General features: G+C 42.2%; 1 protein-coding gene and 1 non-coding gene across 2 annotated transcripts; one reads left to right on the forward strand and one right to left on the reverse strand.

The window, feature by feature from the left end:
- The first annotated feature begins 356 nt into the window (after window positions 1-356).
- On the forward strand, window positions 357-15,393 carry SMU1 (SMU1 DNA replication regulator and spliceosomal factor). The gene is made up of 12 exons (XM_069977985.1): window positions 357-485; window positions 1,851-2,061; window positions 3,301-3,453; window positions 4,351-4,461; window positions 5,850-5,978; window positions 6,167-6,286; window positions 9,174-9,290; window positions 9,549-9,676; window positions 10,902-11,028; window positions 12,217-12,384; window positions 12,834-12,986; window positions 13,729-15,393. Exons 1-12 carry the CDS (start codon window positions 460-462, stop codon window positions 13,825-13,827), a joined length of 1,542 nt encoding a protein of 513 aa, XP_069834086.1. The 5' UTR covers window positions 357-459; the 3' UTR covers window positions 13,828-15,393.
- Window positions 2,600-2,781, reverse strand: LOC138797985 (U2 spliceosomal RNA). The gene has a single exon (XR_011364061.1). It is a non-coding gene; the product is annotated as a U2 spliceosomal RNA (small nuclear RNA).
- Window positions 15,394-17,875: the final 2,482 nt, after the last annotated feature.

Consider the following 17,875-nt stretch of genomic DNA (forward strand, 5'->3'; position numbering starts at 1 on the left):
AAATATTCCTGTAACAAACAAGCCCACACATGGCTTGTAGATAGAAAACTGAAAGTGCTAGAGCTCTTAGAAGGGGAGGAGGGAAAAACGGAAACACTAAGATCAAAATTTGGGCGGTCCACTGGGTCATTTTGGGCCTGGTCCTCAAAGGGTTAATATACCTCCTCTGTATATAGCAGCCCTGGTCACCTCACAGCTGTACACTTTATATATCTACTCTGTGTATAGCAGCCATGGTCCCCCTCACAGCTGGGTAAGCATGACATAATCCCCCTGGTGCAGGTCTATAGTATACACAAGCGCTACCTAGCGTTACAACCGCGTATGTCAGGAAGGATCCGGAAGTGACGTATAACTGGCGGCGACAATCTGACTGTGACGTCATAGCTGTGAGTCCGATCCCTACGTTGCTGTCGAGGACCTGTTACGTTTGGCGCTTGTACCTGAGAAGATTCCAAGATGTCTATCGAGATCGAATCGTCCGAGTAAGTGCAGCAGTGATGGCATAGTCCTCCCGCACACATCAGGGGGCCGCCTGACGCCCAGCGGTGACCGCTCCGTATGCTTCGCGCTTCGCAGACGTGTTCATGGCCGCTCCCCGCAGCATCAGGGATACCAGAGAGCCGCACTACATGCACACAGCGACGCCGGGGGCCCACAGTATACTCACAGTCGGGACAGGGGATTATGCGCCCTATAAAGCCGCCATAGGCTCACAGTTGTCACCTGCCCCATGTCACCCTACACCGGCAGCACCGGATACCGGGCCAGACGTGTTATCCAGCCGGGGGATGCATCACAGCGATTGGGAAGGACTTAAAGGGGCACTCTGGAGACTGAACTTTTTATGTGGCAATATATTGCTTTAATAAACTTATAATACTTTGTAATAGAACTGAATTAAAATAAATGGTTTTTATTTATTTATTTATACATTTATTCTGAGTGGCAGCAGTCGGGGCGACACAGACCCCCCCCCACCCCAAGCACCAGTGCATGTGATGGGAACTGCAGGTTTGCCTAAGCTGACCTACTGCTATGAACTGCACAATACAGAGCAGGGTCCTGTCCCCTCTGTGACTGTATATTCTTACATACAGTACTGGGGGGGGGAGGGGGAGGCGATCACTGGTATCGCCACTCGCTGTGCTATGCGCTACTCACTGGGCCGGTGTAAAAGTGACAGTGATCAGCTCTACAAATGATGAGATCAGCCGACAAACACATGCTTTTCCGCTTGTTGGTCAATCGCATCTTTTGTGCGGCAGAAAAATCTCCCGTTTTGGCCGCACGTCTCCCTTTGTAGACAGATGTATGACCAGTAACAATGAATGATTTGTCCTTGTTACCTTTTGGTTTACAATCATTTCTTGCTCTTTCTGTCGCTCGGGGCTGTCACTTGTCTATATTGTGTATTAGACGTGGGTGAGCTTCTTTCTATCCTCAAATCTGTGGGTAGTAATATGTCGGTGTGATGAACAGCGTGGGCTGCTCCACACAAGGTCTGAATAATGGGGGCACAAGCTCTTGTCACAACTGATGATGATCTGGCGTCTGTTAAGATGATAGGTCACCCTTCTGGACTGTATACACGTGATACGGTCTCATCACAGCTGTATATCTACATACCGGAGGTTACCTCTCGGTCACAAGGTTCATGGTTGTCCCATCATATTCCGGTAATAGCATGACCTGTTACCCATCAAACCCTTTTTGATCTGTGGTTTCTGTTCTTATATCAGTATATGATATCTCTGCATACTGTGTACAGTCGTATAAGTTTAGTAATGTTTGTGTTCTCCCCCTTTAACCTACTTTACTAACCACCATTACCTTGTGTTTTTCCTTAGTGTCATCCGTCTGATCATGCAGTATCTGAAAGAAAACAGTTTGCACCGTACGTTGGCGACATTACAGGAAGAGACGACCGTGTCTCTAAATACAGTGGACAGTATAGAGAGCTTTGTGGCAGACATTAACAGCGGCCATTGGGACACAGTGTTACAAGCTATCCAGTCTCTCAAACTACCAGACAAAACGCTTATTGACCTCTATGAACAGGTAAAGAGGGTTTTTGCATGCAGCTGACATTACACATTATTTTTACTGGGATAATAGAACATTATTAGTATTTAAAGGGAACCTGTCACCCCCCGTACCGGGGTGACAGGTTCCCGACCCCCCGTTAGAGACCCCTATACTTACCTCATCCCCGCCGGGTCCCGCTTCTGGATTCGGTCGGGTCCCGGAGATCTCAGCCGCTGCAGCCCGGCGCACGCGCTGACAGATGAGTCCAACGCTCATAGAGAATGACAGGAGAGTCCAGCGATCCGTCATTCTCTATGAGCGTTGGACTCATCTGTCAGCGCGCGCGCCGGGCTGCAGCGGCTGAGATCTCCGGGACCCGACCGAATCCAGAAGCGGGACCCGGCGGGATGAGGTAAGTATAGGGGTCTCTAACGGGGGGTCGGGAGCCTGTCACCCCGGCACGGGGGTGACAGGTTCCCTTTAAAATGGTACGGTTAAAAAGAGACAGAGGTCCTATTGTTCTCCAATCTTAACCCATAGCCGGGTAAAAAAAAACAAACCCTATTTTACTTTTTATTTTTTTGTGCACTGGAATCCCTGCAATACCAGGTCAATGCCTGGAGAGGACAGAGCAAGCTCTTTCTCCATCTCCCTGTTCTAAAAATCCATTTAAAATATGGTCCCCAGATAGGGGACATATCAGATATTAAACTTATACTACATGTGATCTTAGCCAAAAGCCCAAGAAGCTTTCTATTTTCCTTATTTTAGCGGGGAAATATTCTCTAAATCCTTCGATCCAAATGGTGAGCGTTTTGGGTTCGGATAAAGTTGCCGTAGCCCAACATTTTTACACTAGTTATGACGTCATATGTAAAATGATTTTGCTGCAGAAATCTCGGTCAGATCTCTGTATTGACTTGTGACCTATTGATACATAGATATTAGGTGCTACCCCCTCCCCATTATAGTGAGGGCAGAATGACTATAAAGTACAAACTACTATACAACCAGTCTGACATAAGACAGTAAACTGTCACCCACATACTGGGGTGAGGAAGCCTGGAAAGTTGCTTTGAGTGTTTCCACCTTTTCTGCTGTATGTATTGTGTGTGTGTATTTATGTTTATATGATGTGTTGTGTGTGTGTGTGTATATATATATATATATATATATATATATATATATATATATATATATATACTGTATATATATATATATATATACTGTATATATATGATGTGTATAACATTATTTTATTGCACCTTGTAGGTTGTTCTGGAATTGATTGAGCTCCGTGAGCTGGGAGCTGCCCGATCTCTTCTGAGACAGACTGACCCCATGATCATGTTAAAGCAGACCCAACCTGAGAGATACATACATCTGGAAAACCTCTTGGCCAGATCTTATTTTGACCCCCGTGAGGTATGTTTGACAACCCCCCCCCCCCCCCCCCCCCCCCCCCCTATTTATAAAATCAATGCTTTATATTTATTTTATAAGGAATGGTTAGTTTGCTAGAAAATGTCCAATGAAGTCAGAATCATTTGTGTAAAGATTATTTACAGATGCACAAGTATAACCTTTTCTCATAGTGGGTACATCCTGAGTTATCAATTACTTTTTACTTAGTTTAGACAAGACCCATCATTCCTTAGCACATTTATTTATTTATTTTTTACTATATTGAAATATAGTAATATAAGCTGTGTGTGTTTTTGACAAAAAGAGCGAGAGAGAGAAATTAAAGGAGTACTCTGGACTTGGCAACAGTGAAAAATCCAGGGGGACAGATGGTGGTTGGGTAATAATAGAGAAGTCCTATTTACCAGTTACCAGTAACCATGTCCCTGCAGTGCAGTATCGCAGCTCATGGTCCCCCGCCAGGCTCCTGATAATACTGTGATGTCACGTCTCCACTCAGAAATGTCTGCTCAGCCAATTGGTGAGTAAGGTGGGACACAGCTAAGGTCACTGACTGGCTGAGCAGGTAGCTCCTGTGATTCAGGAGCACGGACACTGACAGAGAGCTGATAAATCAGGGCCTATGTCTGACCTCTATTATTGTCTGACATCTATATTACAGGTATCTGGCATTGTTAGCAGTGTTTCTTTGTGTATGGTAAATATTTAGTTAGAAACGTAGAAGATTATCAGCAGGAAAGACCACCTGGTCTATCTAGTGTTAGAGTCGATGCCTGATAAAATTCAGGAGTTTGAGTAGCCACTGCAGCTTACCAACTCTACAGCCCTGGTTGGAACAAGAAATGACGTCCTTGTTTTTGTTCTTCTTTTTGCTTACATGAAAGTTGTTTGTTACAGGCGTATCCAGATGGCAGCAGCAAAGAGAAAAGAAGAGCTGCAATAGCTCAGGCTCTTGCAGGTGAAGTGAGTGTAGTACCCCCTTCTCGTCTCATGGCTCTGCTGGGGCAGGTAAGAATATTTTAGCAAAATGTCATTGTTAGAGATAAGTGCAACTCCAGTTTGATTGTTTGGCATTTGGTTACCAGTGGCTGATAAAGTTGGATGCTGTGCTAGGGAGTCCTGAAAAATTTGGATTCTTTCTATCCCAGTCAGTTTTAGAGCTGCATGCAATTTCGTCAACGACTGGTATTCAAATGGCGAACAATCAGACTTGAGCATTCAAGTAGATGCACACTATATGGCCTATGTGGACAGATGACCATCAAACATATACAAACTTTCCAAAACAATAAGAAGTTGGATTTCTGTGTGCAGCATTAAAGCAAATCTGTCGCCCCCAACCATCTACCAGGCTGATGGAACCACTGGATAGATGCCAATAAAAGCATTCAGAACTTTTGCTTGTATCTGTGGGTTTTTTTTCACTGCTACGTCTCGCTGTGCATATACGTAGTGCATGTCGCTGGTTATGCAAATGAATGGTCCTACAACACGGTGAGGTGTATCAGTGCTAGGGCCCAGGAAATATTAGGACCCACCTCATTGGCACTTTCACAGCCCGAATAGGTGAATTTGTATGAAAACACAAAGGTATGTTCTAAATGCTTTAATCGATATCTATGCGGTGGTGCTTCCAGTTTGGTAGGCGGACAGGGGTGACAGATGTAAAAGCCTTTGTGCTTTTCACAACATTTTGAAGCATATGTTTGGTATTTTGTGCCCATTTAACAAAAAACCCTTTGTCAGGCATCAATGTTTGATAAGGTTTTCTGCCTTCTGCATTCCATTTCATGCCAAGGGCATGAGGTACGGTTCAGTTCAGGGCTCTGTACATGCCAGTCAGGGTCCTCCACACCCGATCTTGTGTTTATAGACTATGTTTATAGTATTTATCCATCAGGACACTGTAATTAAAATGTACCTATTAATTCGGGATACACTGAAAAGATCCTGCAGGAGTGCGGTCCTCCTCTTGCGGGCAAAGGACAGAATTCCTGGAAGTGCCTAAGACTGCTTTGTAAGTGTTTGAGTTCTGTACCTCACTTGCCTCCAACCTGCAGGATTTTTTCAGTGTATTCTGCCGCAGTCCTGAAGTGATAGTTACCCTTTAAAAGCCTATAGAGGTATGCCATTGTTAAAGAATTTTATATTTTTTTACTTGTTTGTTTTCAGTATCTTGTAAAATACAGTAAAAGCAGTGGAGTAGCCTAAACCCCTGCATCCCTTGAAGAAAGAGCAGATATTACATCTGCTTTCTTGTTAGAGTTCCAGCTCAAATGGTCTAAACAGGTGACCACTATACACTTTGTATGCTCTGCTTGTGATTGGTCATACCGTGTGTGAGATGTACCTTTTATTGCGGACATATAAACAGCAAAGAACATTTTGTTTCCCAGGCCTTAAAATGGCAGCAGCATCAGGGACTTTTACCTCCAGGAATGACTATTGATTTGTTCCGTGGTAAGGCAGCAGTGAAAGATGTGGAGGAAGAAAAGTTCCCTACACAACTAAGCAGACACATAAAGGTAAAGTAACAGATCCTTTCACGTTCTTTGTGTTTCACATTCTATCTGTTTTAATTTTCCACAATAAGCAATAAATACATGGACTGCAGCTTTATTCGGTGAACAGAATACATACATACATACATACATACATACAGTATTATAATTACAAACTCTATATTAAACTTGATTGATTTATTTTTTTACAGTTTGGCCAAAAATCCCATGTTGAATGTGCCCGCTTCTCACCTGATGGCCAGTACTTAGTGACCGGATCGGTGGATGGATTTATTGAGGTGTGGAACTTCACAACAGGAAAAATAAGAAAGGTGGGTTTCATTTAAAGTTAAGAAATATGTGTAAGACTCTGGTCACATATTTTGAGGATTGTATTTTGTTAAACACAGATGAGTTTAGGATTCTTTAGAAATGTATCAGACAGAGCATTCATTTTTTTAAATTTTGAACACAGTATATACCGGTACCAACAATGATCATATAGATATGTTGATGCAAGGGTGACAAGGATATTGTATGACGGAAAGTCGTAATAGTAGAAAAACAAACAGCACACTGTATAATTTGGGTCTGTAGGTGGAAAATAAGGAGGTATTACTGCTAAAAGGCTGAGGAAGAAAAAATTTGAAAGCAAAAAACAAACATTTGCTTCATCCATAAAGGGGTTATTTATCTAAGAACTAAAAATAAAATACTCCCAAACCTGCCACTCCTGATTTACAAGTTTTTCTAAAAGCTGATCTATATCAAAGATGGCACCAGCAAGGAAACTACATTATCCATCATGCATCTCCCTGATTGGTCTGTTTGTGTACTCACCCCTTTAGCTAGCTTTCCTGTCCACTGCTGTCTTTACTATTGCACAGTAAACACAGGACTATTTTTTTCACAGATTTTGCATCACATTACCCCAGTTTGTATTCTATACTAGCTGATGATGTAGCAGAGCTGACGCTCACATGGCGTGGGTATGTGCTGCATAACTGGCATCCGTTTGCCGGGGGTGTAGTGTAGGTTTAGATCTCTGTTTTCTGACTGTGAATGAAAACATTTTAGTTTCATCCAGACTCTTAGAATATCTGTTACATTTGCAATATACAGAGCTGTGGCACAAAGACAGGTACATATGCCTGTATTCACTGACAGCAAGCAGACCTAGAACTATAACTTTTCATATTACATGCTCAGGGACACATGTAAGTCTATGGGAGAAGCTTTATAACTACCAATGAATAGGTGCAGATGTCTTCTGGGGGCCAATTTACCAAGTTAATAAACTGCTAACCCGGCCCCCAGAGGGGAGATCACATGTCCTGTGTCTACAAAGGGAGGGTGGAGGAGGGAGCAGCATGTTGTCGAAGTGGACACCAAGAAGATGATTTAAGACATCCAGAGTAGCTAAGTATAAGAAAAAAAACAGGAAAAGGGTGCAAGATCAAGGTCATACATGTATAGTAGACGTAGGGTGGTATTGGGAGGGGGGATTGTTTAGAATATTGTTTTGTTTTCTACCCGGATAACCCCCTTTAACCCTTTGAGGACCAGGCCCAAAATGACCCAGTGGACCGCGCAAATTTTAATCTTAGTGTTTCCGTTTTTCCCTTTTCCCCTTCTAAGAGCTCTAGCACTTTCAGTTTTTTTATCTACAAGGCCATGTAAGGGCTTATTTGTTACAGGAATAGTTGTACTTTGTAATGGCGTCATTCATTTTACCATCACATGTATTATGGAATTCCAAATATATTATTTATGAAGATATAAATTGGTGAAATCGCAAAAAAGAATGCAATATGGTAACATTTGGGGGGTTCCTGTGTCTACGTAATGCACTATATGGTAAAAGCGACATGATGCAATTATTCTATAGGTCAGCCCGAACACGACCATATGCAGGTTTACACAGATTCTCTTATGTTATATATTTTTTTTAAATGAAATCCTTTTTTTTGGCAATTAATTATAAATAAAATGGGACTATTGTGACGCTTATAACGGTTTTATTTTTTCACCTATGGGGCTGTATGTGGTGTCATTTTTTCCGCCATGATCTCTAGTTTTTATTAATACCATATTTGTGAAGATCGGACGTTTTGATCACTTTTTATTAATTTTTTTTATATATAATGTAACATAAAATAGGCAATCCGCGCACTTTTTTCCCTCTTTCCGTGTATGCCGTTTACCGTTCGCAATGACACTTGTTATATTTTAATAGATCGGACAATTATAATAGATCGGTATATTATATGTTTATTTGTTTATTTATTTTTATATGTTTTATTTATATAATGGGAAAGGGGGTGATTTCAACTTTTATTGGGGGAGGGGTTTTGGGGTAGTGTGTTAGTGTTTTTAACTTTTTTTTTTTTTTTTTTACACATTTGAAGTCCCTTTGGGGGACTTTTACATCCAGTACTTGGATTTTTACACTGACCATTGCTATGCCATAGGCACAGCATTGATCAGTGTTATCGCCGATCTGCTCATAGAGACCTCCGGTTGTCCGTTTTACCGATCGGGACCCCCGCAGTCACACTGCGGGGATCCCGATCGGTAAGTGACAGGGGACTCCCCCTGTCACCTACACTTAAACGCCGCGATCGCGGCGTTTAAGGAGTTAATGACACGCGGCAGCGCCCTCACGGGCGCGCGCTTTTCCGCCGGCTCCATAGACACCATTCTATGGGCCGGCGTATTCCGCGATCCGCTAAAAGAAGTGACATGACACTTCTTTCAGCGTATAGCGGAATACGCCGGCTCATAGAATGGTGTCTATGGGGCCGGCGGAAAGGCGCCCAGATGTGCGGGCGGACAGCTGACGGAATTCCGCGGACATTGTCCGCGAGAATTCCGTAGTGTGAACCCACCCTAAGAGCATGTATATTCTCCATATTTTTGCCCTATACTGCTACATTACAAGGAACAGCAGTTTACAATGCGTTTGGCCATATGACTATCATAAGCTGTGTACCACCTTGGTATGATGTCATTGTGGGGCATAAATTGTGCTTTGACATCACCCCTGGAAATTAACAAATGTACCTGTTCCAACTTACATATCGATTCAGCTTAAGAACAGACCTTTTCTTAATTCTGGGATTGCCTGCAATAAACTTTTTTCATGGTGGCTTTTAATAGAGTAAGTGTCACAATTTTCTAATATGCTAGTTTTTTATGTATTTTTTTTTTTTTTTGTAGGACTTGAAGTATCAAGCACAAGATAACTTTATGATGATGGATGATGCGGTGTTGTGCATGTGCTTTAGTAGGGATACTGAAATGTTAGCAACAGGAGCACAAGATGGTAAAATTAAGGTAAAGGATATAATTTACATTGTACATTGCATTATTTAGACTCATGGGGCCGGGAGATTTATTATAGTCCATCATTTTATAAAGCAAAGATACACTGGAGTAAAATGTGTGAAATGTATTAACAAGGCTTTGGTTGTGATACATTGCTAGCCATGGGGATAATATAATAAACAGTGTATTCTTTCCACTCTGCATTCCTGTTATAATAAAGTCCACTTATAGTAGGTAAAGGTTGAATTCTATATATCTCCTTCTCAGGTGTGGAAAATTCAGAGCGGGCAGTGTTTGAGGAGATTTGAACGCGCTCACAGTAAAGGTGTCACATGCCTCAGTTTCTCAAAGGACAGCAGTCAGATCCTTAGTGCTTCATTCGACCAGACTATCAGGTGAGTTTCATACCGCAACAACACTATTTGGGAATGATAGTTATAAAGGCTTGAGCAACAAAAAATATGCTTTTAACCCCTTTGGGGGGCATCCATTGTACATGGGCAATGGAAAATTATGGAGTGCACTGAGGAGCTGTGCCTCCTGTATACACTGCAGGTACCAGCTGCTGACATTACTAGTGGCCATTATATCTACGCAGTTAGATGCTAGGTACTATTCCTAAAACTACTCCAATCTGGGTGCTGATTTGTTGTAGTGATAGATAGCAGCCAGTTACACCCTGCCCTTATAGTTACTCTAGTTAGACCCTGTCATAAATTGAGGAGGTATTCTGGTGTTCAGAGTTTTGGGGGGAGCTCAGGCTTAGTTAAAAAAAAAAAAAACTTCTACATACCTATGCCATTCCTCACTGATAGCAGTTTTTTTTTTTTGCTATCCTTGTAGAGACACAGGCAATGCCTGCTCAGCCAACACGGAGGTGGATCACTGCTATGGTCTGTGATTGGCTGAGGGGGCATGTCGCACATGTTTATGGGAAAGTATGTGGTTATATACTTAAAGTGTGTGTATGTGTATATATAATATATGCACACATACACAGTGGTACCTTGGTTTAAGAGTAACTTAGTTTAAGAGCATTTTGGTTTAAGAGCTCACAGTTTTTCAAAATTGTGACTTGGTTTAAGAGCATTGCTTTAGTTTAAGAGCTCCCTGTACTGGGTGGGAGCACAAGTGGGGGAGGGGCATGGTCTGCACAGGGGGGTCTACAGCCCTGTACTCTTACCCAGAAAGTCTCCCTCACCTTCCAAATCATAGCAGACTGGGGCTTACATCAGGGGACAGGACTGTGGAGGTAATCTCTTCATAGCTGTAACCCCTCTCTCACCGGACAGAGAGTGCTGCTCTACCCTGCCACATCTGTCCTGCTCATTCCTTTATGCTCCCTGCAGTCTCTGTCAGCCCTTGTGTTTCCCGTCCTCTATTACTCATATTCTGCTGTTTCAGAATGTTTGTGTCATCTGTTATACATGTTATTCAGAATAATAAAGCATTATTTTTGGGGTGTGGAACCAATTGTCTGCATATCAGTAATTTCTTAGAGGAAAATTTGCTTTGGTTTAAGAGTGGATTTGGATTACAAGCTCAGTCCCGGAACGAATTATGCTCGTAATCTGGGGCACCGCTATATATTTTTATAATTTATTGAAACTTTCTTTTTAGGATCCATGGATTGAAATCTGGTAAAACCCTAAAGGAATTCAGAGGACATTCCTCCTTTGTAAATGAAGCTACTTTTACGCAGGATGGTCACTACATTTTAAGTGCGTCTTCTGACGGCACTGTGAAGGTATAGTAATAATCAGTTTGAAGATACATCTATAAAAGCACAAAAAAAGTTGAATCAATCGCATATATAATAAATTGGCACCTTTGCCAATTAGCTGCTCATTTGGGCTGCCTGGGGCGGATCTTTCTATTTAACAGGGCTGGAAGTTGTGGTTGTGCCTGGTTACTGCACTGCAGCTCTCATGTAAGGCTGGGTTCACACTACGTTTTTGCAATCCGTTTTCTTTCATCCGTTTTTTGCAAAAAACATGAAAAAAACCTGATGCATTTGTGTGCATCCGTTTTTCCATTGACTTCCATTGTTTAAAAAAAAAAAAAAAACGGATCAAAACTGATCCGTTTTTTTGGGACAGACACAAAAACGTAGCTGACACTACTTGTGTCTGTTAAAAAAAAACATCAGTTTTGATCGTGGTTTTTTTTTTTTTTTTTTACAATGGAAGTCAATGGAAAAACGGATTCAAAAACGGATGCACACTAATGCATCCGTTTTTTCCATCCGTTTTTTTTTGTTGCAAAAAACGGATGAAAAAAACTGATTGCAATAATGCAGTTTGAACCCAGCCTAAGTAAATGGGAGCTGAGCTGCAGAAAACAGGGATGGCCCCTATGCCATAAAGAGAGCCAACTGCTTCTGACCCTGTTTATCATGTGGGGTTGCTTGCTGATCATTGGTTCATGGCCTAACTGTTTCATAAGCCATCAAACTATTTTGCCCAGAAAACAGATTATAAGGGAGATTTATCAAACATGGTGTAAAGTGAAACTGGCTCAGTTGCCCCCAGCAACCAATCAGATTCCACCTTTCATACCTCACAGATTCTTTGGTAAATGAAAGGTGGAATCTGATTGGCCTATTTGCCCCCAGCAACCAAGCCAATTCTACGTTATACCAGTTTGATAAATCTCCCCCATTGAATGACTATATAATAGACAATGAAGGATAATTTACTGGACATGGATTTGAGTAAGCTTGAGGCTTGAACAGAGAAATTCTTTACTCTAAGAGCAGTGAAACTGTGGAAAACTCTGCCACATGATGGAATGATCCATTAAACAAGTTCATGAGGGGCTTGGATGTCTGTCTTAAATGATGTAATATTTTTGTCACAAATATATTTTACTGATGACTTTACCTTGTATATCGCTGGATATAATAGTGGTTCATTACTTGTTTGCTTTGTTAAAGATTTGGAATGTAAAGACCACAGAATGCGCCAACACCTTTAAGTCCCTCGGCAGCACTGCTGGAACGGATATCACAGTAAACAGCGTTCTACTGCTGCCGAAGAACCCTGAGCACTTTGTTGTGTGTAACCGATCAAACACAGTAGTCATTATGAACATGCAAGGACAGGTAAGGAAAGGCAAAGGCCCAGATTTATCAAGTGTATAACAGAAACTAATGTAGATGCCCATAGTAACCAATCACGGCTCAGCTGTTTCTCTTCCGTGTTCTTCCGACCTGGACGGCCCTATAGACTTACAGTATGCAGCCTCCAGGTCACATAAAGCCGGTAGGGAAAGCGCAGCTGTGCATTCATCTCCACGTTCTGTGTCTGACCAACCTGGATGGCCCCATAGACTTACATTATGCGGCCGTCCAGGTCACACAACAGTCAGGAAAGAACATGATGCAATTCTCTATTTTGTTCTCCTGATCACTTGCAGTCTGAATACCCAGACCCTGACTGATCAAAACTTTTTACATGTATCTGTGACATGTAAAAAGGTTTTTTTTTCCCTATAGGTTATAATTTGAATCATGCATTTGTTTTTACTGTCTGCATATTTAATGCCATTCAGATTGTAAGAAGCTTCAGCTCTGGTAAGAGAGAAGGTGGTGACTTTGTATGCTGCACATTATCACCCAGAGGGGAGTGGATCTACTGCGTTGGTGAGGATTTTGTGCTCTACTGTTTCAGCACAGTCACTGGCAAACTGGAGAGAACTCTAACAGTAAGTGAAGACAATTTCATGGCAATTGCTTCATTCAATATATGGATTAATATGAAAGATTCCTAGACTGTCTGCCTGTCAGGCAATTTTGCACCTCATACAATTATGCTATTAGGTTAGCCATTTCGGGAAGCTTACCACACAGTGTTTCATGCAGTCCCTCATCTTATGAAAATTTTGTGAATGATTGGTAAAAATTAAAAACAAAAGCCAATCCCACATGTAGTAATGTGATCATGCTCCTGGTATGTTACCTGTTTGTGAGAGGCATGAACATGGTTATTTCTCTTTTAACCCCTCCCTGAAGTAAAATACCTCATACATCCTGTCCCCTCTGTCTATATTCTCCTTAGTTCTGTGTGGATTGCATTTCAAATGCTGGGCAGCAGCCAGCACATTGGTTAGTGTCATTCAGCTGTTGATACGGGGAGTTAAAACAGCACTACCTTACACCATGTAATAGAGGGACATGCAAGCAAATGTGAATTGAAAGCCATATTTTATTGCTTTACATTGATAGTCCCACAGATAATGAAGAATGACTATTCCTGCATCATTGTGCATTCATCTGGTGATCATGCAGAAACCCTTAGTTTTTTCCTGTGTTTTTAGAAACTAGGAAAAAAAAGCAGATGCAATTACTACAGCTCCTTTCGAGTTCATTGATTACTTTTTTTAATGACCTAAAGTGTATTTTGGTAACATTTTCATGACATAAGGAATGTCTTCCTTACCTGCCCAGGTGCACGAGAAAGATGTTATTGGAATCGCTCATCATCCTCACCAAAATCTGATTGGTACCTACAGTGAAGATGGACTTCTAAAACTTTGGAAACCATAGTGGAGAAAGCCCTACGATCTGTGGGAAAGGACTGTATAGACAGAATTTTGAGTACTTTTTGTTTTGTGACTGATTTTTCATTTTATTTTTTGTTTCTACAGCAAAATATAGCTAATGTGAATTATCCAGTTGTATTTTATGTCCACGTATACATGATTCCATTTTTTTAGACATTTCTTACAATACAAGTGAACAATTTGCTATTGACCCTATGTTGTATTTTAAAATACAAAAGTATATTTAAAACAAGTAAAATTGTGACTGTTATAAACAACTTTGCTGTGATATGTGGTTCCCATCCTATTTTTCACTTCATTTACCAAAAAATGACTCCTTACCACAGAAATACGGCTCATAAGTCTTGGCTACTACATGTCTCCCTTCTCTGCAGTCTGCTCATTGATGTTAGGCCTAATCCATCTCTATTAACAGAAACACCTCGGTGGGACAAGTTTTAGCCAGTGCCACGTGAAAGGGGAGAAACTGGGCTATGTACCTGCACTCTGTAAGCCTGCCTGCTTTTTTTTAGAGGACTTATGTTATCTCTGTGTGTGTGTGTGTGTATATATGTGTGTGTGTGTATATATATATGTGTGTGTATGTGTGTATATATATATATATATATATAATATATATATATAAAAATCTCACACATGCGTGCGTACACACACACGGTGGTGCCTTGGATTACGAGCATGATTCGTTCTGGGACCGTGCTTGTCATCCAAATCCACTCTTAAACCAAGGCAAATTTGCCCATAAAAAATCACTGATATACAGACAATTGGTTCCACACCCCAAAAATCATGATTTTTAAATCTGAATAACGTGTAAAACAGATTAAACAATCAGAAACAGCTGAATATGTCAAATCACAAGTTACTGTACAGTATATCAATTAGTATGTGGTGTATAATGTATAGTAAGTGCATAAACCTGTAAAAACAGCAGCAGTTTGTAGTACAGTAGTGTAATACCACAGGATAGAATAGAGAAACAGGGCTGCTGTCAGAGGTCTGTGTGGTCACATGACAACAATGGAGAAGGGGTGTGTGTTCAGCATGGACCAGTCAGCAAATGAGAATCACAGAGTTGTGCAGGAGGACAGTGACAAACATTTCTATACAGTAGTGTGAAAGGCTGAGTAAGTGCAGGCACAGTATAGGAGCAGTGAGTATAGCTGAGTGTGAGTGCAGGCACATTATAGCAGGAATGAAGAAGATGGGAAACACAAGGGCTGACAGATCTGCCATGATTTGGAAGGTGCGGGAGACTTCCTGGGTCAGAGTACAGTGCTGTAGATTACCCTGTGTAGGCCATGCAAACCAAAGCAATGCTCTTAAACCAAGTTACAATTTTGAAAAACTGTGAGCTCTTCTTGCAAACCGCTCTTAATTCAAGTTACCACTGTATATATTTTCTCAGCTCTGGCCCCACCCCCAATTGGAGAGAATGAGGTAGCTATGCACCTTGGGGCAGACTGTAGTAATACACAAAAAAAACATCACTGTCACCACCCTGAATGGTTTATTTATCAAAATCATGCAGGTAATAAAAATCTTTTGAAAGAGGTAAAACTGTGCGTCTGCCTGGCGTAAACCAGGTTGTGTCTCATTACTTTCAGTTCTCTAAACTTTAAAGATCTCTTATAGAGATGAGCGAACCTCGAGCATGCTCGAGTCCATCCGAATGTTCGGCATTTGATTAGCGGTCGCTGCTGAACTTGGATAAAGCCCTAAGGCTATGTGGAAAACATAGATATAGTCATTGGCTGTATCCATGTTTTCCAGACAACCTTAGATGTTTATCCAACTTCAGCAGCCACCGTTAATCAAATGCCGAATGTTCGGATGGACTGGAACCCGAACCCGGTTCGCTCATCTCTAATCTCTTATCTTTTTTCCTTTTTTTGATGCAAGTTATTAAGGTGATCATGTAGGCCTAGATCGGGTTGTGTTTTTAATAATTTCTAACATGAAGATAGCCTGGATAACAAGCTCTTCCCTATGTGCACACCCTGTGAAAATGATGGCCGTTTTTATTGAACGGCTGTCATTTTACCGGCAAATAACAGCCATAATATTTTAATGATGTGTGAACATAGCCTCTGCCAATCCTCATTTTCACTGCGTCCTCATGACAGCACCACAATGGTCACCCTTGACCCTATCAGGAACAGGAAATCACAGAGGTTAAATGGGCACTTCCCACATTCCCCCTCAGTGTTTTTCCTGTTCCTGACAGGATCAAGGAACACAGAGGTTACCTGTCATCCTGTGTGGTCATGGGTCCTAGGACAAAGGCGTGGGGCGGCTTCCGGGTCCTGCCTGATGGTCGCATCTTTCTTAGGTGCCTCCGGTCCCCCGCTCCCCTTGTGGCGCTCCCAGAGTTAATGCAGGGGAGCTTGAAGTCGCCTCGGCCCTCGTGATCCATGGCGGGTCTCCTGCAGCCTTCTCTGGTGGGTGACTCTTCTGCGCATGTGCACGCTTCCCCATGGATGCGTACGCACTGAGTGCGTCGCCTGCGTCATGTGCGTAAGTGACGTCACGCGCCCACCGGAAACCTCGGCCTGATGGGAATACGCGGCGCGGAAATGTAAAAACTGTTTAGCAAAGCTTAATCCTCCGGCCCAGGTGTCTGTGTCCGAGGAATTACGTGCAATTATCCGCCAAGAGATTCAGGCCTCTATGTAGGGGATAGTGCCAGTTATCCCTACACAAAGTCCATCATCTCCATTACCTATGATTTCTTCAGGGCTGTCATCTTCTGTTGTGCATTCACCTGCAAAAAAAAAAACGCAAGACCTATGCAATATCTGACTCAGAATCAGAAAATTTCCAGGAGGACAATGCTGAAATGGAAGATAATGTGGAGGATTGCACAACACCTACGGTTAGGGTCCTATTCCACGGGCCGAGGCCCGATCAACGATGTAAACGAGCGGCGATCTGCTAGATCGCCGCTCGTTTACTGGGCCTATTCCACGGCCCGCTGATCGTTTAGCGAGGGCTGCAAGGACATTGTTACCGATGTAGGCGGTCCTGGCCTGTGATTGGCTGAGCGCTTCATCAGTTGACCGGCCATTTGGAAGATAGAGCGCGCGGGACCCGGGAATGAAAACCTGACAGGTAATGTATGATGCTGCGCTTCTGAAATCGTCGGTTGCCCGCCGCGCACCGCTATTGAACCTTAGCGATGCGCGGTGGGGGAACGATGAATTTAGGTCTGGCCCTAAATGAACGATCAGCCGATGACACGATCATCGGCTGATCGTTCTATTTCACCGAACGATTATCGTTACTGTGGAATAGGGCCCTTACTCCTAGTAAGGAACCAACCAAATTTTGGTTTTCATCTGAAAACGCTGACACTCTAATTAAAGCTGTGAGAGCAGTAATGGAATTAGAGGACATTGAGCAACCATTATCAGCACAAGATGCTATGTTTGCAGGTCTAAAGCCAAAAAAACGAAAGGTATTTCCCATTCATGAGAATATTAAAGATCTGATCTTTTCTGAATGGCAAGAACCAGAAAAAAGGCTCCAGGTTCCGAAAGAATTTAAGTCCAGATTTGTATTTGATGAAACTGATTCTGAATCCTGGTCTACAACCCCTATGGTAGATATACCAGTAACTAAAATAATTAAGAAAACACCATTGCCATTTGAGGATGCCTCCCAGTTGAAAGATTCCATGGATAGGAAAATGGAGTGGCTCCTGCGGAAGTCTTGGGAAGCCTCCACTGCGATTTTAAACCCTAACACCTAACATCCTTACACATCTGGCTTGAACAATTAGAAGCTCATATTGAGGGCAAAACATCTAGAGATGAACTACTCTCTACCATGCCCATGCTTAAAATGGCAGCCGGGTTCTTGGCTGACGCTTCAGCAGAAACCATTAGGATGGCTGCTAAGTCTCCAGCATTGTCTAACGCCACTAGAAGAGCCCTTTGGCTTAAACACTGGCAGGTAGACGTAGCTTCCAAAAATAAAGTTTGTCAATTCCCTTTCCAGGGTAAGCTCCTGTTTGGCCAAGACCTGGAAGA

The sequence above is a fragment of the Dendropsophus ebraccatus genome, chromosome 7 (assembly GCF_027789765.1).
Source record: "Dendropsophus ebraccatus isolate aDenEbr1 chromosome 7, aDenEbr1.pat, whole genome shotgun sequence".
Taxonomy (NCBI): domain Eukaryota; kingdom Metazoa; phylum Chordata; class Amphibia; order Anura; family Hylidae; genus Dendropsophus; species Dendropsophus ebraccatus.

Excerpts from the sequence above, each read along its gene's own strand:
- SMU1 (XM_069977985.1), top strand. The coding sequence starts at position 460 with ATGTCTATCGAGATCGAATCGTCCGA. Across the intron at positions 2,062-3,300 it reads TTATTGACCTCTATGAACAG|GTTGTTCTGGAATTGATTGA; the intron begins GTAAAGAGGGTT and ends TGCACCTTGTAG. Across the intron at positions 9,677-10,901 it reads TCATTCGACCAGACTATCAG|GATCCATGGATTGAAATCTG; the intron begins GTGAGTTTCATA and ends CTTTCTTTTTAG.